We start from the raw sequence: 24,216 nt of genomic DNA on the forward strand, positions 1-24,216 counted from the left end.
CTTAGTTCTGAGTTTAGCTAAGTGAAACAATCCAGATGGAGTAATTTTTCAGCTGTCTATTCTGCACTGTTTGATAGATTCAATATCCTGATAACAGCCTACATAACTTGTATTTACCTTAGACTTTTTCTGCAAGGCTATAGCCCTGTTATTCTTCAGTCTTCTCCACCCTCCTCTGCATCATCCCAAATGTACCTTCCCTTTATACTCAAAGCATGACTAGGGAATAAACAGACTTGAAACTTCTCCTGGAATTTTTTTAAATTGTTCAGTATTTTTATGAAAACCAACCCAAAAATGGTCAAGAAGGTTATCTCTCTCTGAATGGAAATGATCTACCAGGAAATGAGTCTACCAGTAAGGCATATACTGAGAATCATCTCCAACAATAAGTGAACCACCTCCCACTCTTTCACATGCTTTACTTTATGAGCTAGAACCCTCATCATTTTTATTTTTTTAAAGATTTTTATTTATTTATTCATGAGAGACACAGAGAGTTCTGCCTCTATTTCCCTCATCATTTTTATAGCCTTCTTTAATTAGTATTAAATCCCTGATCTTAGACTTACTAGTTCAGCTCTCTTCCTGATTGAACCTTCCAAGAAGAAAGAAGACCTTTGTCCAGTTTCCCTTAAGCTTTCTGCCTAATTCTCATTAGGCCCACTTCCTACTTTCACTTGGCTCCATTGTCTGGTTTCCTCAGAGCTGACTTCCATACCTAGTTGTGTAAGGCCAATTGTATTAGCCAGTTTGTTTTGTTTATGCTAATCTCAAGGCCAATCCCTGAGTTCATTTTTAAGTTGATGCTGTTTCTTTAGCAAATCATGGTTATGTGCTTCAGTAGTTCCAGAGCCTTGGGCAAATTTCTGATTTGAATCCAAATGTGGTAGCACTTGATTCTCCTTTTGTGTAATACCACCAGTGGTAGCTCTGCCTGCCATGCTGTGTTGGGTATGAAGGAGGCAGGTAGTGAAGGCCCCACAAAAGGGGATTCTGTTCCCTCCTCTCTGAGTCTGGGCAATGCTGGGCATACTCATTGGACATGAAATTTGGAGGCGACTAAATGTTATTTTAGAAGACTTAATACAGGGGCACCTGAGTGGTGATTCAGTGGTGAAGCGTCTGCCTTCAGCTCAAGTCATGATCCCAGAACCCTGGGATCGAGCCCTACATCAGGCTCCCTGAGCCTGCTTCTCCTTCTCCCTCTGCCTGCCACTCCCCTTGCTTGTGAACACTCTCTCTGCCAAATAAGTAAATAAAATCTTTTTAAAAATGATTTTATTTTTATTTGTTCATTAGAGACACACATAGAGAGAGAGGCAGAAACATAGGTAGAGGGAGAAGCAGGCTCCATGCAGGGAACCTGATGTGGGACTCAATCCTGGGACTTCAGGATCACATCCTGGACTGAAGGCAGGTGCTAAACCACGGAGCCATCCAGGGATCTCTAAATAAAATCTTTTTTTTAAAAGAAGACTTAATACAGACCATTGCTAGAACTGAGCCCCAAATTTTCTAAGGATACAGTTTCTTGTGAGATCTAATAGGACAATGAAGAACTTCCACTAAAAATAGAATATTTTAAAAACAAAGATGGAAAATATTTATGGCACTTAAAATGGAAAGCCCTTAAAGGAAAGTCTTTGAGTCAGACTTCCTCATTTTATGGCTAGAAAGACTGAGACGCAGAAAGCAAGTCTGTGTGACAAAGCAGGGATGCAAAGTGTGGACAGTGGCCTGTGAACCTAGCTTTGTAAAAAGCCATCCAGGGAATTTTCATGCCCAAGAAGGTTTATGAACCATTGTACTAACCAGTCTGTAAGGCCTCTTCCAGTTCTGCCAGCCCATGATGTCGTGAGCCTAAATGACCTCCACGGTTATACTTCATGGTGCTAAGTGACCAGAAGTGATCACGATTATACCTAAATCTCAGAGTAGCAACCTTCTGATCAATGGTTTTTAAATCAGGATATCCAAAGAATGGTTCTCAATTTTTTTTTATATTACAGCTCATCTCTCACCTACTCCTGAGTATCTATTCATGGAACCTAGCAGGAGGCTCTAAAAATCATACTTGTGGGCTGATTATATTAATAGGTAAATTATATATTATATAATTGCTTTTAAGAGCCCCAGAAAGACCATTTTCAAAGCATAGCCCAAAACTATGTGTTTCTTTTTTTAAAATTTAAATTCAATTTACCAACATATAGTACATTATTACTTTCAGATATAGTTTTCAATAATTCATCAGTTGTTTATAACACCTAGTGCTAATCCTATCACTATGTGATTTTCTTAAGCTAAAGCAACCCCAGGACTTTATTGGGTTTAGTTGGAGCCGGTAAGATAGGATATCTACCTGTGATTTGCCATCTCTGTGGTCCTTCATGCTGTGATTGGAACTGCTGCCTCAAGGTCTTCTTGTGCTCTGGGTCCCTGGTGCCCTCTCTTTCTACCACCTGGGCTCCAGAGACCTGAGAGAGTGGTTCAGGCATTAGCAGGATACATGAATACCTGTCCTCCAGGCCATGGGGCACCTCTTTTGACAGGCCTCAGGGAGCTATATTAAGATGACAGCTCCTGCGATGCATGTCAGAGTAGCTTGGATTTGAAGTCATTTAGAGGCTGCTGCCATTCTGAAGGCTTAGATAGATGTTCGGACAAGTAAGTCTGAAATGCAAGCAGTCAGAGTGGCGTCTAAGGGAGAAGATTAGATGGATGGAGAATAATAAATGGATAATAATACTGCCTTTGCTTACAGAAGGGTGCTGTGTCCCCACCCTACCTTCCAACCTTTCTTAAGCTGACAGGAAGGAAGACTCTATCTGAGAAGGAGGGTAGCTGACATATCTGGAACAAGACAGTCTTGGCTCAGTAGATCTTATCAAGGGGCTGGGCTCAGACCCCATCTGAAGGCCTGGGGGCTCTGAGCAGGGTTTAGGTGAGACCACAACTATTCACTTCTCTCACCCACCCTTTTTTTTTGTACATGTTTTTATTGGAGTTCGATTTGCCAACATATAGCATAACACCCAGTGCTCATCCTGTCAAGTGCCCCCCTCAGTGCCCATCACCCAGTCACCCCATCCCCCTGCCCACCTCCCTTTCCACTACCCCTTGTTCGTTTCCCAGAGTTAGGAGTCTCCTATTCTGTCACCCTCACTGATATTTCCCACTCATTTTCTCTCCTTTCCCCTTTATTCCCTTTCACTATTTTTTATATTCCCCAAAAGAGTGAAGCCATATAATGATTGTCCTTCTTCAATTGACTTACTTCACTCAGCATAATACCCTCCAGTTCCATCCATGTTGAAGCAAATGGTGGGTATTCGTTGTTTCTAAAGGCTGAGTAATATTCCATTGTATACATATACCACATCTTCTTTATACATTCATCTTTTGATGGACACCAAGGCTCCTTCCACAGTTTGGCTATTGTGGACATTGCTGCTATAAACATTGGGGTGCAGGTGTCTTGGCTTTTCACTGCATCTAGACAGCAAATTTTAAAGAGACTTAGGAAGCATTAGTCAACCATGAGTTCAACATAAGTCAGAAGTTGGATCCAGAAGAAAAACTTGTAATAGCTAACATTTATTAAGGCTAAGAATAAATAAATCAGAATAAATAAATAAGAGGTTTTTTTAAACAAAGTTGTCTCGAGACAGAATAAAATTGTTAGGATATATAGTGAGTGTCACTGGAGGTGATAAAATTTAGTTATATTTGAAGACTGATCTGGCAAGTGTTTAGAGAACACAAGGAGGCCAACTAAGAGGAGGTGCTACATGGTGTCTGACCTGTCAGTTAGAACTAACTTCCCTGTCCCTATGATTGGTCAACAAAACTATACTTCAATGTATTAGGAAAGAAAAAGACAGTTGCCATTTATCTTTTTTTTTTCATCCTTTCTTCTTTCTAATTCATGCTGGGACAGTGACCAATTTACTAACCACTAAGCCTGTTCAACTTTTCTAAGGAAAGGTTAGTTAAGAATGAATCATAATTCATTCTCTTGGCCTCTTGGTCTATTGTAGCTCCACTAAATGACTGGGATCTCACTTTTAATCTGCCTTTCAGAGGAACCATTTGATTGGAAATCAGATCAGATAAGCAGAAAAAACTGAGGAAGATGGTATAACCTTCAACAAGTAGGGAATCCAAAGTCCCAGGAAACTGCCTAAAATTTGCACTTCCGGGACTAGATGTTTTGAGAGGCAAACTATGTGGTGTCTATACTAGAGAAATGTTTGATTTGTATTGATAATACTACTAACATTTACTATAGGCCAAGAGTAAAACAGTTTATGTGGATGATTATACCCTCAACAAACCTCCTATAATTTTCCTCATTTCACATATGAAGAAACTGAGTCATTGAGAGAATCAGTGAGACTTACCCAAGGCCACTAATCAGTGACAAAACTAGGGTTTGAGCCCAAAGAGTGTGGATCCAGAATCTGTTCTTAACCACTGTATTATATCCTATCTCTATATCATACTGGAGATAAGGAGTGGATATTATTTCACAGTGACTTTGGGCAGAGTTATCTAGAAATAAATGGTAGAAGGCATGGTAAGGCTCTGGACCATGCCATGTAGAAGGTTCCCTTCTTGATTACTGGCTGGTTGTATCAGATTGGACGCAAAAATAATGCTATAAAAAAACATAAGGGTCTATTTCCATTTCACATGAAAAAAAGTCTGTAGTTGGGCAGTCTATATCTGCTATAGTAGTTCTATGGTCATCAGAGAGTTGGGCTCCTTCCAATTTTCTGTTATCCTATCCCAAGGAGTAGGGACCTTTTTCTTATGGTCCAAGATGGCTGCTAGAATTTCAACCATTACATCTACGTTCCAGGCATCAGGATTGAGTAAGGGCCAAAGAAGCATATGCTACCTTCCTTAAAGGAGGTTTCTGAAAATCTCTGCTCAAAATTTCTATTTACATGTCACATAGGCACATAATCACATAGGCATTCCTTAATGTAAAGGAAGATAGGAAATATAATCTTTTACTCCATGTGGTATGGGTTACACCTGAAAATCAGGGCTCTGTTACTATGTAGGAAGAGAAGAATGGATGCTATGGTTGGCATCCAACACATTGTTTTTCTAACATATTGATTCATCCAACTTGTACTTTTGTGTCTTCACAGTGACTACAGATATGTGGCAGCTGCTCTGGCTGTCATGAGAAATGTGACTCAGCAGATCAATGAACGCAAGCGGCGTTTGGAGAATATTGATAAGATTGCCCAGTGGCAGGCATCTGTCCTAGACTGGGAGGTAGGATCCTTACCAACAGGGGTACTGGGAAGTCTGAATAACTTAGCTAGAATATCACATCTTAGCCAAAAATTGAACTGAAAGAGCAGCAGAAAGGATGTAGATTAGAGCCAAGGCAAAACTTTCTACTAATGGGAGGCATTGTGTACTTGAATAGCTTTCTAAGAAGGTTAGAGAAATCTTTGAGGCAACACTTCATTAAAAAAAAAGGTTCATCTCTCTGGATGATGCCAGGAAAAAAATGGATTGACTCAATAGACTTTCAAGCCTCTTTCCATTCCTGGAGTTTTATCACCATTAGATGAACACTTGAATAAGAAATAGTATATACTAATTCACTCCCAGACACAGAATATAAAGTTGGTTCTATGGTGCAGGCCAACCAACATACTTCTTTTTACATTGGTAAGATTACCCTGACACATTTACTAGGTCTACCCAAGCTTGCACACTTGAGGTCAAAGTCATCACTCCTTCCTAATCAAAAGACTAAATTCTGCTTTTTATCATCTGCTTATAAAAATAATTCCTGACAGCCTCCTATTTCATTGGAAACAGTCATGACTTCTCTGAACTCAGAAAGTGTTTAGTGAGTAAAGTCACTAAAGTGTTCCTTTCCTAAGATACTCACTTGCAGAGGATATATACAACCTAACAAATAAATATAGCTATTGCTTCTGTAATGCCACTACTCTGTTGAGGTTCTTGGGTTTCTGTTCGATAGAAATAGCTGTGAATTACAAGGCCCCACAGGTATATGTGTTGAGTACACCATTTAGCATTTGTTTCTTGTGCCCACCAAGAGAAGCAGGGGTCACAGTATTTCACATTTATCTCTCAGACCCACATAGTGAAATCTGACAGTGTACAGGCTAACATAACCAAGATGAGAAAGGCTGATCATGCTACCAGGGAGAGTATGGCAACTTTTAAGCTTCATAGTCACAGTGTAGAAGTTGAGCCAGTTCTCTATTTCACTTATCTCAACTTAGGTATCATTCCCTGTGATTGAGAGGTAGTATCTCCCTAATATTTCAAGCAGTTTAGCACATTCTTTTTTTAAGATTGTATTTATTTATTCATGAGAGACACACACAGAGAGAGACAGAGACATAGGCAGAGGGAGAAGCAGGCTCACTTTGGGGGACTGATGCAGGACTCTATCTGGGATCACAACCTGAGCCAAAGGCAGATGCTCAACCCCTAAACCACCTGCGCATCCCAGTTTAGCACATTCTAAAAAGATTAAGCACCATTCTTCTTTTAAAGATTTTATTTATTTATTCATGAGAGACAGAGAGAGAGAGAGAGAGAGAGAGAGAGAGAGGCAGAAACACAGGCATAGGGAGAAGCAGGCTCCACGCAGGGAGCCCAATGTGGGATTTGATCCCGGATCCCCAGGATCAAGCCCTGGGCCAAAGGCGGCACTAAACCGCTGAGCCACCTGGGATGCCCAGCACCATTCTTGCAAACAGCTATTTTACCAAAATCTAGAAAAAAATCATCTTTCCTTGTTTCTACTACTTCTAATCTTTCTTAATGTAAATGACTGGAAAAGACCAAAATTCTGAGTTTTTGCTATACTTTTTAGTCTTATTTGAAGGATAATGTCCCCATAAGAAAACAGCAGTGATTGTTTGAGATGAAGAGAGAAGAATGCATCTATATTAAGAGATTCTGTTGCTCATAAGAGGAAACCAACACTGGCCCAAACTTATTAGGGAATCATGGTTCCTCCTTCCCTTGTGTCTGGCTTACTTTGGCTAGTTGCCTGATCAGAAGCAGAAGGCTAGACCAAATCACCTCTAGCAAGCCCATCAATTCTAAGGCACTCTGAAATTGTGGCTGATTAGCAGGCCCCTTTCTCTCTACCCCTGCAGGGTTCTCTGTAAAAGGAGGTACCCAGCAGTAGTTGTCTTCATATTCCCTGGAACATCTTTCCTCTTCTCAATGCCTAGATCTTCTAATTCCTCTATATCCTCTGGGCTTCCAGTCATTGAAGCTGGAGTCATAGAGGACCAACAACTTTGAAATTCCTTGGCCTATCCAGGGAGTCTCATTAATACCAAACTCGAAAGCACTGAACTATGATTTAAAGACTCAGCACCTAAAACGGAATTTCAAGTATGTTTTTCTGGACATGGGGAGGTAGGAAACAAAAAGGAAATTTTGAGCCAGGATTGATGGGAGAACAGTTACTCTCTGCCTCCTTTGTTAGCATGATTGATTGGTCTTCTAATCTCAACCAAGCCCATATGTACAACTCTGACACCTTGCTGCTTGGTGAAGCCCTTCTTTGTCTAGTTTGGTAAGAAGAAAAATTCCTCATGGTTCCTTTTTCAGACTCTGGGGTCACTGTGGAACTTACTAGCTCTAGAAGAGTTGTCTTCTTGGAAGCTTTTCTCCAGCGAATCCTGATGGGTACATTTCAGAGGACAAACCTAAAGTGTCATGTTTGTCATATCTAGTCTTCAAGACTTCTAGAATGTCAGTCACCAGGGCTTTTAAGGGACTACACTTCCCATCAACAATTCTGGCCATGGTCATGCAAATGTGCATGTATACACCTGCATGCACGTGTGCGCACGTACACACACACATACTCATTATAATGATAGTGAAAGTCTGAGAAGTTTATTCCTTACCAAGACCATAAAGCTAAAATTTTAATCTGATTTCCAGGTTCTCTCTGTGGTATTCTTTTCACTGCTGCACAACATCTTCTTTAAACCTTCTGCTTCCCACAGCCCATTTTCTTTTCTTTGTGATACTACAGGGACTTGTTTTGGCAGTAAAGGCAGTAAAGTCCATATCTAAGCAAGGCAGCAAGACTTCCTTTGGGGGAATATCCAAATCCTAGTATGACTAGAGGTTGTTGAATGCTAGAGGACCACCCCCCAGAAGGCAATAGGATATGTCCACTCCATGGCTTGCTAGCTATTGACGTAAGTGGCCAAACCTCACTGGTTCCCTGGTATAGGTTCTCTGTATGTTCTACCTGTCCAAGTAGTTGCACAAGCAGAGAGAGGTCCTTCTGGCTTGCTGAGGGCTGCTTTGGACAAGCCTTGCAAATCAAGAAAAATGATTTCTTTCCCTCCCCTAGATGTTTGAACAAATACGGTGGTTTTCAAAGCATCTACATAATAATTTAAGCTTAATTTGTCAAACTAAAAAGAAGAATCATAGGGGAAATCTTCAGAGCTTAATCTCCTTTGAAAAGGAATTGTGAAAGATGGTTGAGGGTTGATAGCATACAGGTAATTGGTACCTACTCAATAATTCAGAACATCTTGCTAGAGAGTAGGAAGCCTTGTATTATATTCAGACCTGACCATGCCTCAATTAATTCCATAAATATTCAGGGATTTTTTTTTCAACTCCAGTTATCATCCCTGTTCCCTGCCCCCCTATGAGGACTGGACTTCATGAAGTACCTCCTCTGTCCTACCTCCTAGGATTCCTAAAAAAATACATGGATGAGTGAAAGTATCACCCACACCTCTAAGTAATAATCAATACATTAGAGCATCTTAGTGGAACAATAGGGAGAAGAGCCTGTTCCCATGGACTATAATTTCAGGGAAATTTACATTTCTAATTTCTCTGATGCTGATGTTTGATTGAGCTATCACATTGCTGCCCTTCACACTCATTAGATCCACTTGAAAGAAAGGGATAAGGACTATATACCTGGCAGCTTCCTTTTAACCTTTTTTTCCCCTGGAGATTTTTATCAGGAGCCCAAATTTGCTCCTCATGTTTAAGAATTTGACTATATATGATTGTGGTGGTACCCCTCCCATAACAGCCTGCTTGTGTAATACCCAAAAACCTGCAAAAGCATCTATTTAAGAGCTAAAGTACCTTCCCTTCCCTTCCCTTCCCTTCCTTCCCTTCCCTTCCCTTCCCTTCCCTTCCCTTCCCTTCCCTTCCCTTCCTTCTTCCCCTTCCCTTTCCCCTTCCCCTTCCTCTATTCCTTCCCTTCTTAGTGGAGTTATGTGTGCCAAGTACTTAAAATAAGAATGTTCCTGACTGGTACAGTGGTTATAACTTTAAAAGTTATCCTAAAAGCCAAGTTTCTTTGGCATTGGCCTGTTTTTATGGCTTTTATTCACTTTATACATATTCAAAATGGACTGTGGCACATATTTCTGTCCTGCCTCAGGGTGGGACATGGCAGACTGGTACCATTCTCAGCTTCCCATGCGTCTAACAGGAAAGCCCACACAAATTCCTCACCCTGAGAGCTTACGCTCCCAGAAGTTCTGTGTTAGTATGTGGGCCCCGCAGGAATGAATGGTTACTCAAGTTCCAAGGTACCCCTGAAATGGAGTCTGAAGTCACAGTAGTATCTCTGAGCTTTCTTTTTGAGGTTATATTATTAAAAAAATATTTCTACTGAGCTCCCCTTTTCCTTCTCACCCCATAGACTGCAAAAAGTGGTATTCTCAAGAATGCCATTTCCAGCTACCCCTCTCTTTGGCCCATTGCCATGTCTAGGCTGTTGTGATTATTTCTAGGAAGATGCAGGGATCTCCATCTCTCATCTTGACTTGAAACTTTTGGGTACAAGGCCGAGATATTAACATGGAGTATCAGGGCTAGGACCTTGGAGATCATCCTCATATACCACATTTAACATCTGGAAAAACTGGAAAAGTTTGGTAGAGGCAAGATGGTGGAAGAGTAGGGTCCCCAAGTCACCTGTTCCCACCAACTTTCCTAGATAACTTTCAAATCATCCTGAAAACCTATGAATTCGGTCTGAGATTTAAAGAGAGAACAGCTGGAATGCTACAGTGAGAAGAATTTGCGCTTCTATCAAAGTAGGAAGACGGAAAAAAAATAAAGAAATAAAAACGCATCCAAGGGGGAGGGGCCCCATGAGGATCCGGGCTAAGGCTGGGGGCAGGTGCCCCCAGGACAGGAAAGCCCAGGCCTGGAGAAGCAGGAGCTTTACAAATCTTCCCGGATGGAAAGGCACCTATAGGGAGCTCAGGCAGGATCCCAGGAGAGGCAGGGATGCCCTCAGGCTCCCAGGGGCACTAACAGTGGAACTGTGCCCAGGGGAGAGCATACCACACAGTGCGGGCCTAGCACCCTAAAGGGCTGGAGCCCACACCCGGCAGGGCCCGGGAGCAGCTCAGGTGGCAGCTCAGGCGGCAGCTACATGGAGGGGGCTGCCGGCCCCCCAGAGGACGATTACAGTGGTGCAGGCCCCAGAGCCCAGGGTGCCGGGGACACAACCCAGGATCCGGTGCTCCCCCCGGGACAGGCAGAGAGCAGGAGGACACAGGACAGCAAGGGCGCTCCTGCTGCCGAGCAGCCCCTACCTGTGCAGATCGGCGCTCCCTGCCCCCGAAGCATCCAGGCCCCTGCGGACTGACAGCTCTGGTAGTTGCTATGGGAGCTGACTCTAGAGTTGGAGAGCTGGCCGCCACCACTGTTGTTCCTCCTAGTGTCAACTTGTACCTGGGACTGAGCAGGGGACTCACAGGAAAAACAGCTCCCACTGAGCCCTGCCCCTGGCAGGGGGCTGGGCAGCTCCCCCAGCTACACACACCTGAGAATCAACACAGCAGGCCCCACCCCCAGAGCACCAGCTAGAAGGACAGGATAAAAGCAAGTTATTGACCAAGCAGTGCAGGAAAGTTCCAGGGGAAATCAAGGGATTTACAGTATATAGAATCAGAGGATACCCCCCCTTGTTTCTTGTTTTCTATTTGTTCCCCCCTTTCTTCTTTTTTCCCCTTTTTTCTGTCTTTTTCTCCTTTTTCCAGTACAACTTGTTTTTCACCATTCTACACTAAGCAAAATGACTAGAAGGAAACACCACAAAAGAAAGAATCAGAAACAGTACTCTCTCCCACAGAGTTACAAAATTTGGATTTCACTTCAATGTCAGAAAGCCAATTCAGAAGCACTATTATAAAGCTACTGGTGGCACTAGAAAAAAGCAAAATGGATTCAAGAGACTTCATGACTGCAGAATTTAGATCTAATTAGGCCGATATTAAAAATCAACTAAATGAGATACAATCCAAATGGGAGGTCCTAACGATGAGGGTTAATGAGGTAGAAGAAGGAGTGAGTGACATAGAATACAAGTTGATAGCAAGGAAGGAAACTAAGGAAAAAAGAGAAAAACAATTAAAAGATCATGAGGATAGGATAAGGGAAATAAAGGACAGCCTGAGAAGGAAAAATCTGCATTTAATTGGGGTTCCTGAGGGTGCCGAAAGGGACAGAGGTCCAGAAACTGTATTTGAACAAACTGTAGCTGAGAACTTCCCTAACTTGGGAAGGAAAACAGGCATTCAAATCCAGGAGCTAGACCCCCCCCCCCCCAACATCAATAAAAACCGCTCAACACCTCGACATTTAATAGTGAAATTTGTAAATTCCAAAGATAAAGAGAAGATCCTTAAAGCAGCAAGAGACAAGAGATCCCTAACATTTATGGGGAGAAGTATCAGAATAACAGCAGACCTCTCCACACAGACCAGGCAGGCCAGAAAGGGCTGGCAGGATATATTCAGGGTCCTATATGAGAAGAACATGCAGCCAAAAATACTTTATCCAGCAAGGCTCTCATTCAGAATAGGAGAGATAAAGAACTTCCAAGATAGGCAGAAACTGCAAGAATATGTGACCACCAAACCGGCTCTGCAAGAAATATTAAGGTGGACCCTGTAAAAGAAAGAAGAAGTCCAAGGAAACAATCCACAAAAACAGGGACTGAATAGGTATCATGATGACACTAAACTCATATCTTTCAATAGTAACTCTGAACGTGAATGGGCTTTATGATCCCATCAAAAGGTGTAGGGTTTCAGACTGGATAAAAAATCAAGACCCATCTATTTGCTGTCTACAAGAGACTCATTTTAGACATAAGGACACCTACAGCCTGAAAATAAAAGGTTGGAGAACAATTTACCCTTCAAATGGTCCTCAAAAGAAAGCAGGGGTAGCCATCCTTATACCAGATAAATTAAAGTTTATCCCAAAGACTGTAGTAAGAGATGAAGAGGGACACTATATAATACTTAAATGATCTATCTAACAAGAGGACCTAACAATCATCAATATTTATGCCCCGAATGTGGGAGTTGCCAAGGATATCAATCAATTAATAAGACATACTTAGATAATAATACACTTCTACTTGGTGACTTGAATATAGTACTTTCTACAATTGACAGGACTTCTAAGCACAACATCTTCAAAGAAACAAGAGCTTTAAATGATACACTGGACCAGATGGATTTCACATATATTACAGAACTTTACATCCAAATGCAACTGAATACACATTCTTCTCAAGTGCATATGGAACTTTCTCCAGAATAGACCACATACTGGGTCACAAATCAGCTCTAAACCAATACCAAATATTGGGATGGTCCCCTGCATGTTTTCAGACCATATGCTTTGAAAGTAGAATTCAATCAGAAGAAGAAGTTTGGAAGAATTTCAAACACGTGGGGGTTAAGGACCATCCTGCTCAAAGACGAAAGGGTAGACCAGGAAATTAGGGAAGAATTAAAAAGACTCATGTAAACTAATGAGAATGAAGATACAACTGTTCAAAATCTGTGGCATACAGCAAAGCAGTCCTGAGGGAGAAATACATCACAATACAAGCATCAAAAAACTGGAAAGAACTCAAATACAAAAGCTAAACTTGCACCTAAAGGACGGGGGAAAAAAAGAGCAAATAGATCCTACACCCAGCAGAAGAAGAGTTAATAAAGATTTGAGCAGAACTCCATGAAATAGAGACCAGAAGAACTGTGGAACAGATTAAGAAAACCAGCAGTTGGTTCTTTGAAAGAATTAATAAGATAGATAAACCATTAGCCAGAATTATTAAAAGGAAGACAGAAAAGACTCAAATTAATAAAATCATAAATGAGAAAGGAGAGATCACCATCAATACCAAGGAAATACAAACAATCTTAAAAACTTATAATGAGCAGCTATACGCCAATAAATTAGGCAATCTAGAAGAAATAGACGCATTTCTGGAAAACCACAAACTACCAAAACTGGAACTGGAAGAAATAGAAAATCTGAACAGGCCAATAATCAGGGAGGAAATTGAAGCAGTCATCAAAAAACTCCAAGACACAAAAGTACAGGGCCAGATGGCTTCCCAGGGGAATTGTTTCAAACGTTTAAAGAAGAAATCATACCTATTCTACTAAAGCTGTTCAGAAAGATAGAAAGAGATGGAGTACTTCCAAACTGGTTCTATGAGGCCAGCATCACCTTCATTGCAAAACCAAAGACCCCACCAAAAAGGAGAATTATAGACCAGTATCTCTGATGAACACAGATGCAAAAATTCTCAACAAACACTAGCCAATAGGATCCAACAGTATGTTAAGAAGATTATTCATCATGCCCATGTGGGAAATATCCCCGGGATGCAAGGCTGGTTCAACACTTGTAAAGCAATCAATGTGATTGATCATATCAGCAAGAGAAAAAACAAGAACCATATGATCCTCTCAATAGATGCAGAGAAAGCTTTTGACAAAAGACAGCATCCATTCCTGATTAAAACTCTTCAGAGTGTAGGGATAGAGGGAACATTCCTCAGCATCTTAAAAGCCATCTATGAAAAGCCCACAGCAAATATCATTCTCAATGGGGAAACACTGGGAGCCTTTCCCCTAGATCAGGATCAAGATAGGGATGTCTACTCTCCCCACTGCTATTCAACATAGTACTAGAAATCCTAGCCTCAGCAATCAGGCAACAAAAAGAAATAAAAGACATTCAAATTGGCAAAGAAGAAGTCAAATTCTACCTCTTTGCAGATGACATGATACTGTACTTAGAAAACCCAAAAGAAAAAACAAAAACAAAAACAAAAAACAAAAGTCTCCACCCCAAGATTGCTAGAACTCATACAGCAATTCAGCAGTTTGGCAGGATACAAAATCAATGCCCAGAAATCAGTAGCTTTTCTATACACTAAGAATGAGACTGAAGAAACAGAAATTAAGGAGTCAATCCCATTTACAATTGCACCAAAAAGCATAAGAACGCCAGGAATAAACCTAACCAAAGAAGTTAAGGATCTATACCCTAAAAACTGCAGAACACCTCTGAAAGAGATTTAGGAAGACACAAAGAGATGGAAAAATATTCCATGCTCATGGATTGGAAGAATTAATATTGTGAAAATGTTTATGCTACTCAGGGCAATTTACACATTTAATGCAATTCCTACCAAAATACCATGTACTTTCTTCAGAGAGTTGGAACGAATCACCTTAAGATTTTGTGGAATCAGAAAAGACCCTGAATAGCCAGGGGGATATTTAAAAAGAAAACCAGAGCTGGGGGCATTACAGTGCCAGATTTCTTGTTGTACTACAAAGCTGTGGTCATGAAGACATTGTGTTACTGGCACAAAATCAGACACATTGATCAATGGAGCAGAATAGAGAATCCAGAAGTGGACCCTCAACTTTATGGTCAACTAGTATTTGACAAAGCAGGAAAGACTATCCACTGGAAATAGGGCAGTCTCTTCAATAAATGGTGCTGGGAAAACTGGACAGCTACATGTAGAAGAATGAAACTTGACCATTGTCTTATACCATATACAAAGATAAACTCAAAATGGATGAAAGATCTAAATGTGAGACAAGATTCCATCAAAATCCTAGAGGAGAGCACAGGCAACACCTTTTGAACTTGGCCACAGCAACTTCTTGCAAGAGACATCCATGAAGGCAAGAGAAACAAAGGCAAAAATGAATTATTGGGACTTCATCAAGATAAAAAGCCTCTGCACAGCAGAAGAAACAGTCAACAAAACTAAAAGACAACCTACAGAATTGGAGAAGATATTTGCAAATGACGTATCAGATAAAGGGCTAGTTTCCAAGATCTATAAAGAACTTACTAAACTCAACAGCTAAGAAAGAAACAATCCAATCCTGAAATGGGCAAAAGACATGAACAGAAATCTCACAGAGGGAGACATAGACATGGCCAACACACACATGAGAAAATGCTCCTCATCACTTGCCATCAGGGAAATACAGATCAAAACCACAATGAGATACCACCTCACACCAGTGAGAATGGGGAAAATTAACAAGGCAGGAAACCACAAATGTTGGAGAGGATGCAGAAAAAGGGGAACCCTCTTGCACTGTTGGTGGGAATGTGAATTGGTGCAGCCACTCTGGAAAACTGTGTGGAGATTCCTCACAGAGTTAAAAATAGATCTGCCCTACGACCCAGCAATTGCACTGCTGGGGATTTATCCAAAAGATACAGATGCAGTGAAGCACCGGGACACCTGCACCCCAATGTTTATAGCAGCAATGTCCACAATAGTCAAACTGTGGAAGGAGTCTCAGTGTCCATCGAAAGATGAATGGATAATGAAGATGGTATATGTATACAATGGAGTATTACTCAGCCATTAGAAACTTCAAATATCCACTATTTCCTTCGATGTTGAAGGGCCTGGCGGGTATATTGCTGAGTGAAATAACCCAGTCAGAAAAGGACAAACATTATATGGTCTCATTCATTTGGGGAATATAAAAATTAGTTAAAGGGAATAAAGGGAAAGGAGAGAAAATGAGTGAAAATATCAGTGAGGGTGACAAAACCTGAGAGTCACCTAACTCTGGGAAATGAACAAGGGGTAGGTGGAAGGGGAAGTGAGTGGGAGGTTGGGGATACTGGGTGATGGGCAACAAGGGGGGCACTTGACTGGATGAGTCCTGGATGTTATGCTATATGCTGGCAAATTGAACTCCAATAAAAAAATTTAAAATTAAAATAACATCTGGAAAAACTGAGACCCAGAGAAAGGAAGGGACCGACTAGCCTAGAGACAACATAATGTAGTGGCAAGAGTGAGTATACTTTCTGGAGCCACAGAATTGGGTCTTTGTTATGGATATCAATATAATGAGCTGGATGATCTTAGCTGATCATTTGACATCTCTCTACCTTGCGCTATAAAATGAGAGTAAGACTATCTACCTCCCAGTATTCTTGTGTGTCTCAGAAGAGATAGAGTGAAAGTATATAGCACAATGTCTCATGCATATAGGTGCTAATATATTTTTTAGAGAGGAGGAGAGGGGTGGCAGAGGGAGAGAGAGAATCTCAAGCAGACTCACAACACGGGACCCAGTCTTACAGCCTGAGAACATGATCTGAGCCAAAATTAGGAGTCAGATGCTCAACTGACTGAGCCACCCAGGCACCCCATAGGTGCTAATTTTAATTCTCCTGAGTCTTAGACCACTGATTTTTATCTCTATCTTCATATAGATTCTGGAACACACAGCCCTGTGCCCAGAGCTTTGGTGTGGTTTGCCTCCTGTTCCATGAATTTTGTGCACACCTACATTAGTTTCCTCCACTAACCATAAGCTCCTTGAGAACAGGGGCCAAGTCTGGCTCGGCATATGACATACATTCCCACATATCTGTGACCTAGCAGAGTTACTGTGAAAAGGAGGCCTTGGTAACTCTGTAGAATTGAATTAGCTAGTCAGATATGTTCGTCCTTTTTTCTGTCTGACTATGTAGCAAGGAGAGGAAGTAGTCTCAGGCTATGAATTACAGACCAAAGAATCATGTAGTTGTGAAGTTTCCTATTTAATCAATATATTTTAGTGAACTGAGATGAGAAGAAAAAATTCAAGAGAGTGAATATATTCTCTTTTTCTCCCTCAATCATTATCTCCTTCTTGCTCTCCCCTGTCCCCCTTTTTACTCATTTGGGGAGCTGAGAGACTTCTATTATTTGCTTGGGTTTACTCTTCAGGTATAAAAAAGGGACTAAGAGATGAGATATGGGATGAAGGACTGATACAGAAAGAGAAAAATCATAGAGAAAAGTGAGGAAGGGGGAGAGAGAGAGAGAGAGAATGAGAATGAATATAAGAATGAACCTCATAGAACCAGAATTAGCCTTGGTGCTGGTAGGGTTCATTTGGCCTGAGAGTAAACAAGACCATGAGTCTTTCCAGCTCACAGAGCCTTTTAAGGATTCCAAGGAGTCCTCTCTATCCTTCTTTCCCCACCTGGCCTTTTCTGTACTCCTCCCGCCCCAGTATATACCCAGCTTTAGGTGCTTCCAGGCAGGTGACAGGGCAATCCCTTCTGCCTGGCTGCCTCTCACTATCACATGTTCTTCCTAGGGTGAGGACATCCTAGACAGGAGCTCGGAGCTGATCTACACTGGGGAAATGGCCTGGATCTACCAGCCCTATGGCCGTAACCAGCAGCGGGTCTTCTTCCTGTTTGACCACCAGATGGTCCTCTGCAAGAAGGTAACCCCAAACTCTTCTTTCCTGAGGGAGATGGGCACCTCAGGAACATCAGCCCCTCCCTCTCCATCATTCCCAATTCCCAATGAGGTAGTTATTATAGTAGATGGGAAAAGATGCCAGTGGCTTCTAATTTTGTGATCCATTCTTAAACTTTTGCTGATTTCCCTCTTTGTCAATTTTCTTTTAAAAAAATCTAGAATAAGACTCTTTGTTCTCTTTCTTCTTGTCTCCCACGAAGGCTGTCTCTACTATGCATCTCATTGCCCTGTTATTTTAGTTATGTATGTGTTTTGTTATTTTCTTCCTGAGATGATTTTTTTCCTTTCCTTTTTTTCTGAGGAAGAGTGGAGATCCCCTTTCCTCTCTCCTCAGTCACCCACTAATGTTTCTACAGCTCTGAAGTTGTCCCAAACAGCTTTTTCCCTGTATCCTTTGTTTTTAATTATACCAGTCTAGACATACTCTGTTGTCCTATGTGTCACAACTACTAGTTATTTATGTTGGTTTAATTGTATTCTGGGAGGATCAGGAACTAAATAGAGTATAATAATGCTGGAGAGAAAACTTCTCCTATTCCAGGAACTTTGGGCTTTTGTGCCATTTTTTCTTGCATTAATGGCCCAGACTTGGAGGATGTACCATTTGGGACTCAGAAATGCAACAATAGCAACAGAGATTGGGGATGGAGCAGAAAAGAGATGGGGATTTGAAACCAGAACATCTGAGTCCTAGACTCTACTATCTCTAACCTTGAACCAGTTTTTTTAAGGTCAAGGTCATGTCCTTATTTTCCTCAGTACCAAATCAGGCTGATGATAGAATTTATTTCTGGAGGCTTTGAGGAGGAATACCTTAAGTAGTGGGAAACAGTGAAGTATAGTGTTAAGAGCATGGCTTCTAGGGCCAGACAAAAGGCCACCAATTACCTTTTTTTCCATGAGCTATGTGACCGTGGGGAAATTTTCTGTGTCTAAAATCATCTCATTTGCAAAATGGAAATCATAATGGTATCTACATAGAAGAGAGGTTGTGAGAGTTAAATGAAACAATACAGTTGCAGTGCCTGGCACACAGTAAGTACTTAGTAAATGTTAGCAATGGATTTTATTGCTGTATATTTGGTGTTACTATTCATTCATTCAGCAAATCTTTATTGGGAGACAGTATATACAGTGGTTAAACAAGCACAGATTTTAGAGCCAGATAGTCTGGATTCAAAGCCCAACTCAACCATTTGATAGCTTTTCTTCCTGAGTAAGATTCTTAAGTGTTCTATGTCTATAATTCCTCATAAAATGGGATTATAAAGGTACCTACCTTGTAGGATTGTTGGGAAGATTATTTAAGTTAATAAATGCAAAGCATTTAGCTGCCAAGGGATGAATGCATAAAGAAAATGTGACACACAACACATACATTCATGCACACACAGACATACACACACTGTGGAATATTATTCAGCCTTAAAAAAAAGAGTAGCTCCTGTCATTTGTGACAATATGGATGAACCTGGAGGACATTATGCTAAATAAAATAAAAGAGAAAGGCAAATACCATATGATTTCACTTTCTTGTGGAATCTAAATCAGTTGAAGTCATAAAGGCAAAGAATAGAATGGTGGTTTCCAAGGACTGGTGGGGATTTGGGGAAATGGAGAGATATTGGTTAAAGGGTGAAAACTTTTCATTATGCAAAATGAATAAGTTTTGGAGAGCAAATGCACAATATGATGCCAATAGCTAACAATACTGTATTGTATACTTGAAATTTGCTAAGAAATTAGAACTTAAGTGTTCTCATCACAAAAATAAGTAACCGTGTGAGATGATATATATGCTAATTATCTTGATTGTGGTGATGATTTCACAATGTATACATATATCAAATATCACATATGCTTTAAATATATATAATCTTTATTTGTCAATTATACCTCAATAAAGCTGGGTGGGCAGAAATCCAAAGCATTTGGAATAGTGCCTAGCATATGATAAATGCTAAGAGTCAACTGTTGCCATTGTTGTTGCTGTTATTATTTTTTTGTTTATTTTATTCATGAGGGACACAGAGAAGGCAGAGACATAGGCAGAGGGAGAAGCAGGCTCCCTGCAGGGAGCTCAATGCTGGATTCGATCCCAGAACCCAGGGATCACGCCCTGAGCCAAAGGCAGATGCTCAACTGCTGAGCCACCCGGACGTCCTCTTATTATTTTGTTATTATGAAGGTACTCTAGATGCTGGAATGCAACAATGAGAAACATAAGCCCAGTCCTAGCCCCATGTGCCTTTCTCAGGCTCTGGAGAGAAAACTCATGGTGCTCAAGGCTAGGAGTGGGCAGTAACTAGGGCGCCTCTTTAAAGAGGAAAGACTTGGGGATCCCTGGGTGGCTCAGCAGTTTGGCGCCTGCCTTTGGCCCAGGGCGCAATCCTGGAGTCCCGGGATCGAGTCCCGCATCGGGCTCCCGGCATGGAGCCTGCTTCTCCCTCGTCCTGTGTCTCTGCCTCTCTTTCTCTGTATGTCTATCATAAATAAATAAACAAATCTTAAAAAAAATAAAGAGGAAAGACTTTACTGACTAGGGAGTGAGACAGGCTGCAGTCCTTAAGAGTTACATTCCCCCAGATTGCAGCATCTGTCATTTATACAGAATGTTTTACAGTGTCTTAATAACTGACTCTCATGTTCTGTCACCTTCTCTGATATTTCCCACTCATTTTCTCTCTTTTCCCCTTTAACATGACAGATTCCTAACTCTGGGAAATGAATAAGGAGTAGTGGAAGGGTAGGTGGGTGGGGGGATGGGGTGACTGGGTGACGGGCACTGAGGGGTCACTTGATGGGATGAGCACTGGGTGTTATACTATATGTTGGCAAATCGAACTCCAATAAAAAAAATAAAAATAATAATAAACCCCATGACTACCCAGTAAGGCCAAATTCAATTATCTCCCAGATGTTTGAATTATGCAATGTCAGAAACTGGAGTAGGCTCCTTGCTGGATCCCTGGCTAGGCTCAGTGCTTGTCTGCAGACTGCTAGGGACCTTCTGGAGAAGCACTAGTTCCCTTAATATCCTCCAAATTGGGTGAATGGAAGAAAAAAGGAAGAAGGTTAGCATGCTATTAGAAACTAACCCATGTATGCAGGGAACTTGTGATGACCTAAATAGCATCTGTGGTGAGTACCTATTCACCGTGTCCCTATGAAAGCACTTAGACCACCATTACCAAGTGGCATTTGGGCAGCTTGGTCCTAAAAGGACCTCAGGCAACCAGGGCTCTAGAGGACTTTGTCCCATTGCCATGTGCAGAAGCTGAGCAGAGAAACTTCTGAGGCTTTGCCAGCTGTCTTTCCCTGGACAGCCCCAGAGTAAGGCAGGAGCAAGGAAGGTGCACTACTGGGCACAGCTTCAGTAGACTGAAGATAGACTATAAGCTGTGAAACAGAACTAATGTAACTCAGCAGTGTGGTGACTGAGTATAAATTGTGTAATGGTCTTCATTATCAGTGCTAGCATTCAGAAAAGGGAAACTGCAATGACTTGAGGTAGAAGATGCAGTCAGGAAAGACTTCTTTGAGGAGGAAGAATGTGTAAATTTGACTTTGAAGGCTAGAATGATTGGAATAGAAAGCATTGTTGAGGCGTAGAGAACATATTAGTGTGAGCCTAAGTATAGATGTGTGACCACTGCCTCCCTGAAAAGGTATATGGAATTTCCAAGGACATAGAACTAGCTATGTAAATTTTAAAATATTCAGTTACTTTTGCTTTGATTTATTTTTGTCACAATATTTAACTTATTTTGAAAGTTTAAATGTACTAAAGGAGGCAGTGAGATTTTTAGGTTCATTAAAGGAGTTTTAAAAGCCTACAAAAAATTAGTCTGGGACCAAGAAAGCTCAGCACCACATTTATCAGATAAGGCTGGCCTCATGACTTGGAAACTGCATGTTTAGATTTGAGCTTTATAACCATTTTACAAGGTAAGGATTACTTGTCTAGTTTCATAGTCGAGAAAATTGAGGTTCAGAGAGATAAAATGGCTTGCCCAAGACCACAGCTGGTAGGTTAAGCAGCTAGGAGTTTGTATAACTCACACTCTTTCTGTGCATGTTGCATGCTGCTTTGTGGCCTTAGCTACCATTTCTGATGGGGTTTTTTGAACAGTAGGTCATTCTTAATCATTCCTATTCTATCACATCCCTAAACTTGGCTTTATAACCAATCTGGTACCTGAAAACTCACATTCAACCCTCTGGAGAGCTAGAAAGAGTAGGCAAAGGAAGAACCTTAATGATATATTTCTCTAGTCCTGTTCCCCTACCACAGAGGCAGAATTCTCTCAAGTTTCTTGTTATCCTTAAATATCTAAAGAAACAATAGGAGTTTCAGTTGATGCTTTTAATTTAGCTCTAAGATCATGTATATCCTTTCCAGTTTTTGGAAACTAGTTAGTACCACTTTTGAACCTACTGTAGTAGTTTTGAACCTACTGTTCAAAAAGGTTTTGAAGGCTGACAATGATTATAATACACCAACTTAGAGTCAAAAGAAGCTACAGGTAATGCTGGCAGGCTGGGTTCAAGGACCCAAAGGGGGTCCTGCAGGACCATCAAGAGCATTCTTGGCTTCATGAAGGATAGAAATAAAATGTGAGCCTGCAGGAGGTGAAAGCAGAGTTTACTGAAAATACAGAGAGAGCAGATACAGACAGTGTCTGGGAAACTCAGAAAGGAAAGGAGGGAGTCTCATCTTAGTTCAAGGTTGGGGGGATTAAAAAAAGGTCTGGGGGGGTTTTGAGGATGATAGTCTGGTATATGTGTCCCCATAGTCTTCTAGGTACTAGTTTGAACAAAGATGAGGGCCTAGGTATTATTCCTTGGAGCCAGGGGATCTTGGCATTGAGATACCTAGCTACTATTGTGCAGAATACGCACATGATAGCTTTGTCTAGTCATTCTCACCTGATCTCTCCTTAGATATTACCTATTCTAGAAAAACCATTAAGTCCAGTCCCTTATAAGGAGGACATATGCTGCTTGCATTATAAGACATATGTATAAAGTGAGGTGGGGGTGCAGTTCCTAGCAAGAATAGAAGCAGGAAAAGAAATAAAAAAAAACAGATTTCTATGGAGCCTTTCTGTTTCTCTGTCTCATAAGCTGAAGTTAGGAATAGTGGGAGGTTAAGGCTGCCTATTCTAGTTAGATGGGCATCCACCTATTAGCTATGTGATCCAGACCTGGCTTCCCAGTTCTCTGTGTATTTGTATTAAGTATTTTAAGTCCAGTTTCAGGCCTTTATGAGATCAAACTAGATCACATCAATCCATTCTCCTTTGCTTGTCCTGATTTTGTAGTTAGACTGACAAGGCCCACTTTTTATGCATATATCTCAAAGTATTCCTGAGGATTGTGGAAGTCAGTGCATGGGAACTACCCCATCCTTTTGGCCAGGATTGAGCTTGTCCATTTCGAGCATGCTAAAAGGAACCTAGGCTCTGAATCAGGCTTGGAGAAACATTGGCTTACTCTATAGAGTTGACCTTTTTCTCTCCTGTGAACTTGATGCCAGGGGCACCCAAAAGATCAGAACCCATCTGTACTCACAACCTACTTATATGCATAATTATTATGGAAGGAAAAGCATAATGTAGAGGTTTAATTCCACAACACCTGTATTTCACAACCTGGAGGTTTGAGATTGATAGAGCAATGTTGGAAATTCTTAAAGACAGCCTTCCCCAGACATACCAAAAAGCTCAGTTTACCAGTGTGAGGAGTTAGGTTTACAAAGGCAAATTCTTTGCAAGTAGCCTGCAGCTGAGAACAGACGCATGCAAGGCAATTCAGCAGAATGGGAATAGTTTAACCAAACTGTATAATGTTAATAAAAATTAGTGAACATTTCTGATTCTGTGAAATTGTCTAAAAGGCCAAATATAAGCAGAAGGGAGGTAGAGTTGGTCAGAATAATTTGGCTAGTAGAAGACATCTATTAGGATGTGGCTCATGGGACCTTCTTGGCCAGTCTCAGCCATACCACAGGTCCCAACAGTAGATGTGTGTCATGAGCATGCTATGAAGGTATACACATGAGTTGAATCTTTCCACAATGTCAGCTTTATTCAATCATAAAGCTAAGTTAATCACAATTATAAAGCAGGTTCAGGATTCCAAACTCAATGATATTTCGCCATATGATTAAACTTGGCTTCTTACACAGCACACAGAGCAGGACATAAGACAAACCACATGACAGGATAACAGAAGGAGTATAGGAAGTTAATGAACCAAACTCAAAGTTAGTCTATGGGTATGCAGTTGAGATAAGACCTCAGTCCAATCCAGGTCAGCTCTCAGCACTTACTGCTTATTATGTTCAAGTAGGGAAGAATCTCAGTTCTGTTCAGAGATCAATCAGAGCTTTCAGTGGCAGTTGCATTTTTGAAGTGGTCAGACTTACATAGAGGTTATATCTGAGGAGTCTGACAGTTTGCTACCAAAATCCTCCCCCTTTTAAAGGGATTCAATTGGTCTAGGGCCCCTGCATACCTCCTCTGGTTCTGCTTATTATCAGTTCTGGGGTGTCA

At 41.1% G+C, this 24,216-nt stretch overlaps 1 protein-coding gene across 9 annotated transcripts in view; it reads left to right on the forward strand.

Annotated features, from left to right (window-relative positions):
• ARHGEF9 (Cdc42 guanine nucleotide exchange factor 9) overlaps positions 1–24,216 on the forward strand; it is a 211,907-nt gene that overhangs the window by 149,243 nt on the left and 38,448 nt on the right. For all 9 annotated transcript variants that reach the window (XM_077889186.1, XM_077889192.1, XM_077889189.1 and 6 more), the window contains 2 exons: positions 5,166–5,295; positions 17,490–17,621. In XM_077889186.1, the coding sequence (XP_077745312.1) occupies positions 5,166–5,295; positions 17,490–17,621 (262 nt within the window). The remainder of the gene's footprint in view (positions 1–5,165; positions 5,296–17,489; positions 17,622–24,216) is intronic.

This window comes from Canis aureus, chromosome X (assembly GCF_053574225.1).
Source record: "Canis aureus isolate CA01 chromosome X, VMU_Caureus_v.1.0, whole genome shotgun sequence".
Lineage (NCBI taxonomy): Eukaryota > Metazoa > Chordata > Mammalia > Carnivora > Canidae > Canis > Canis aureus.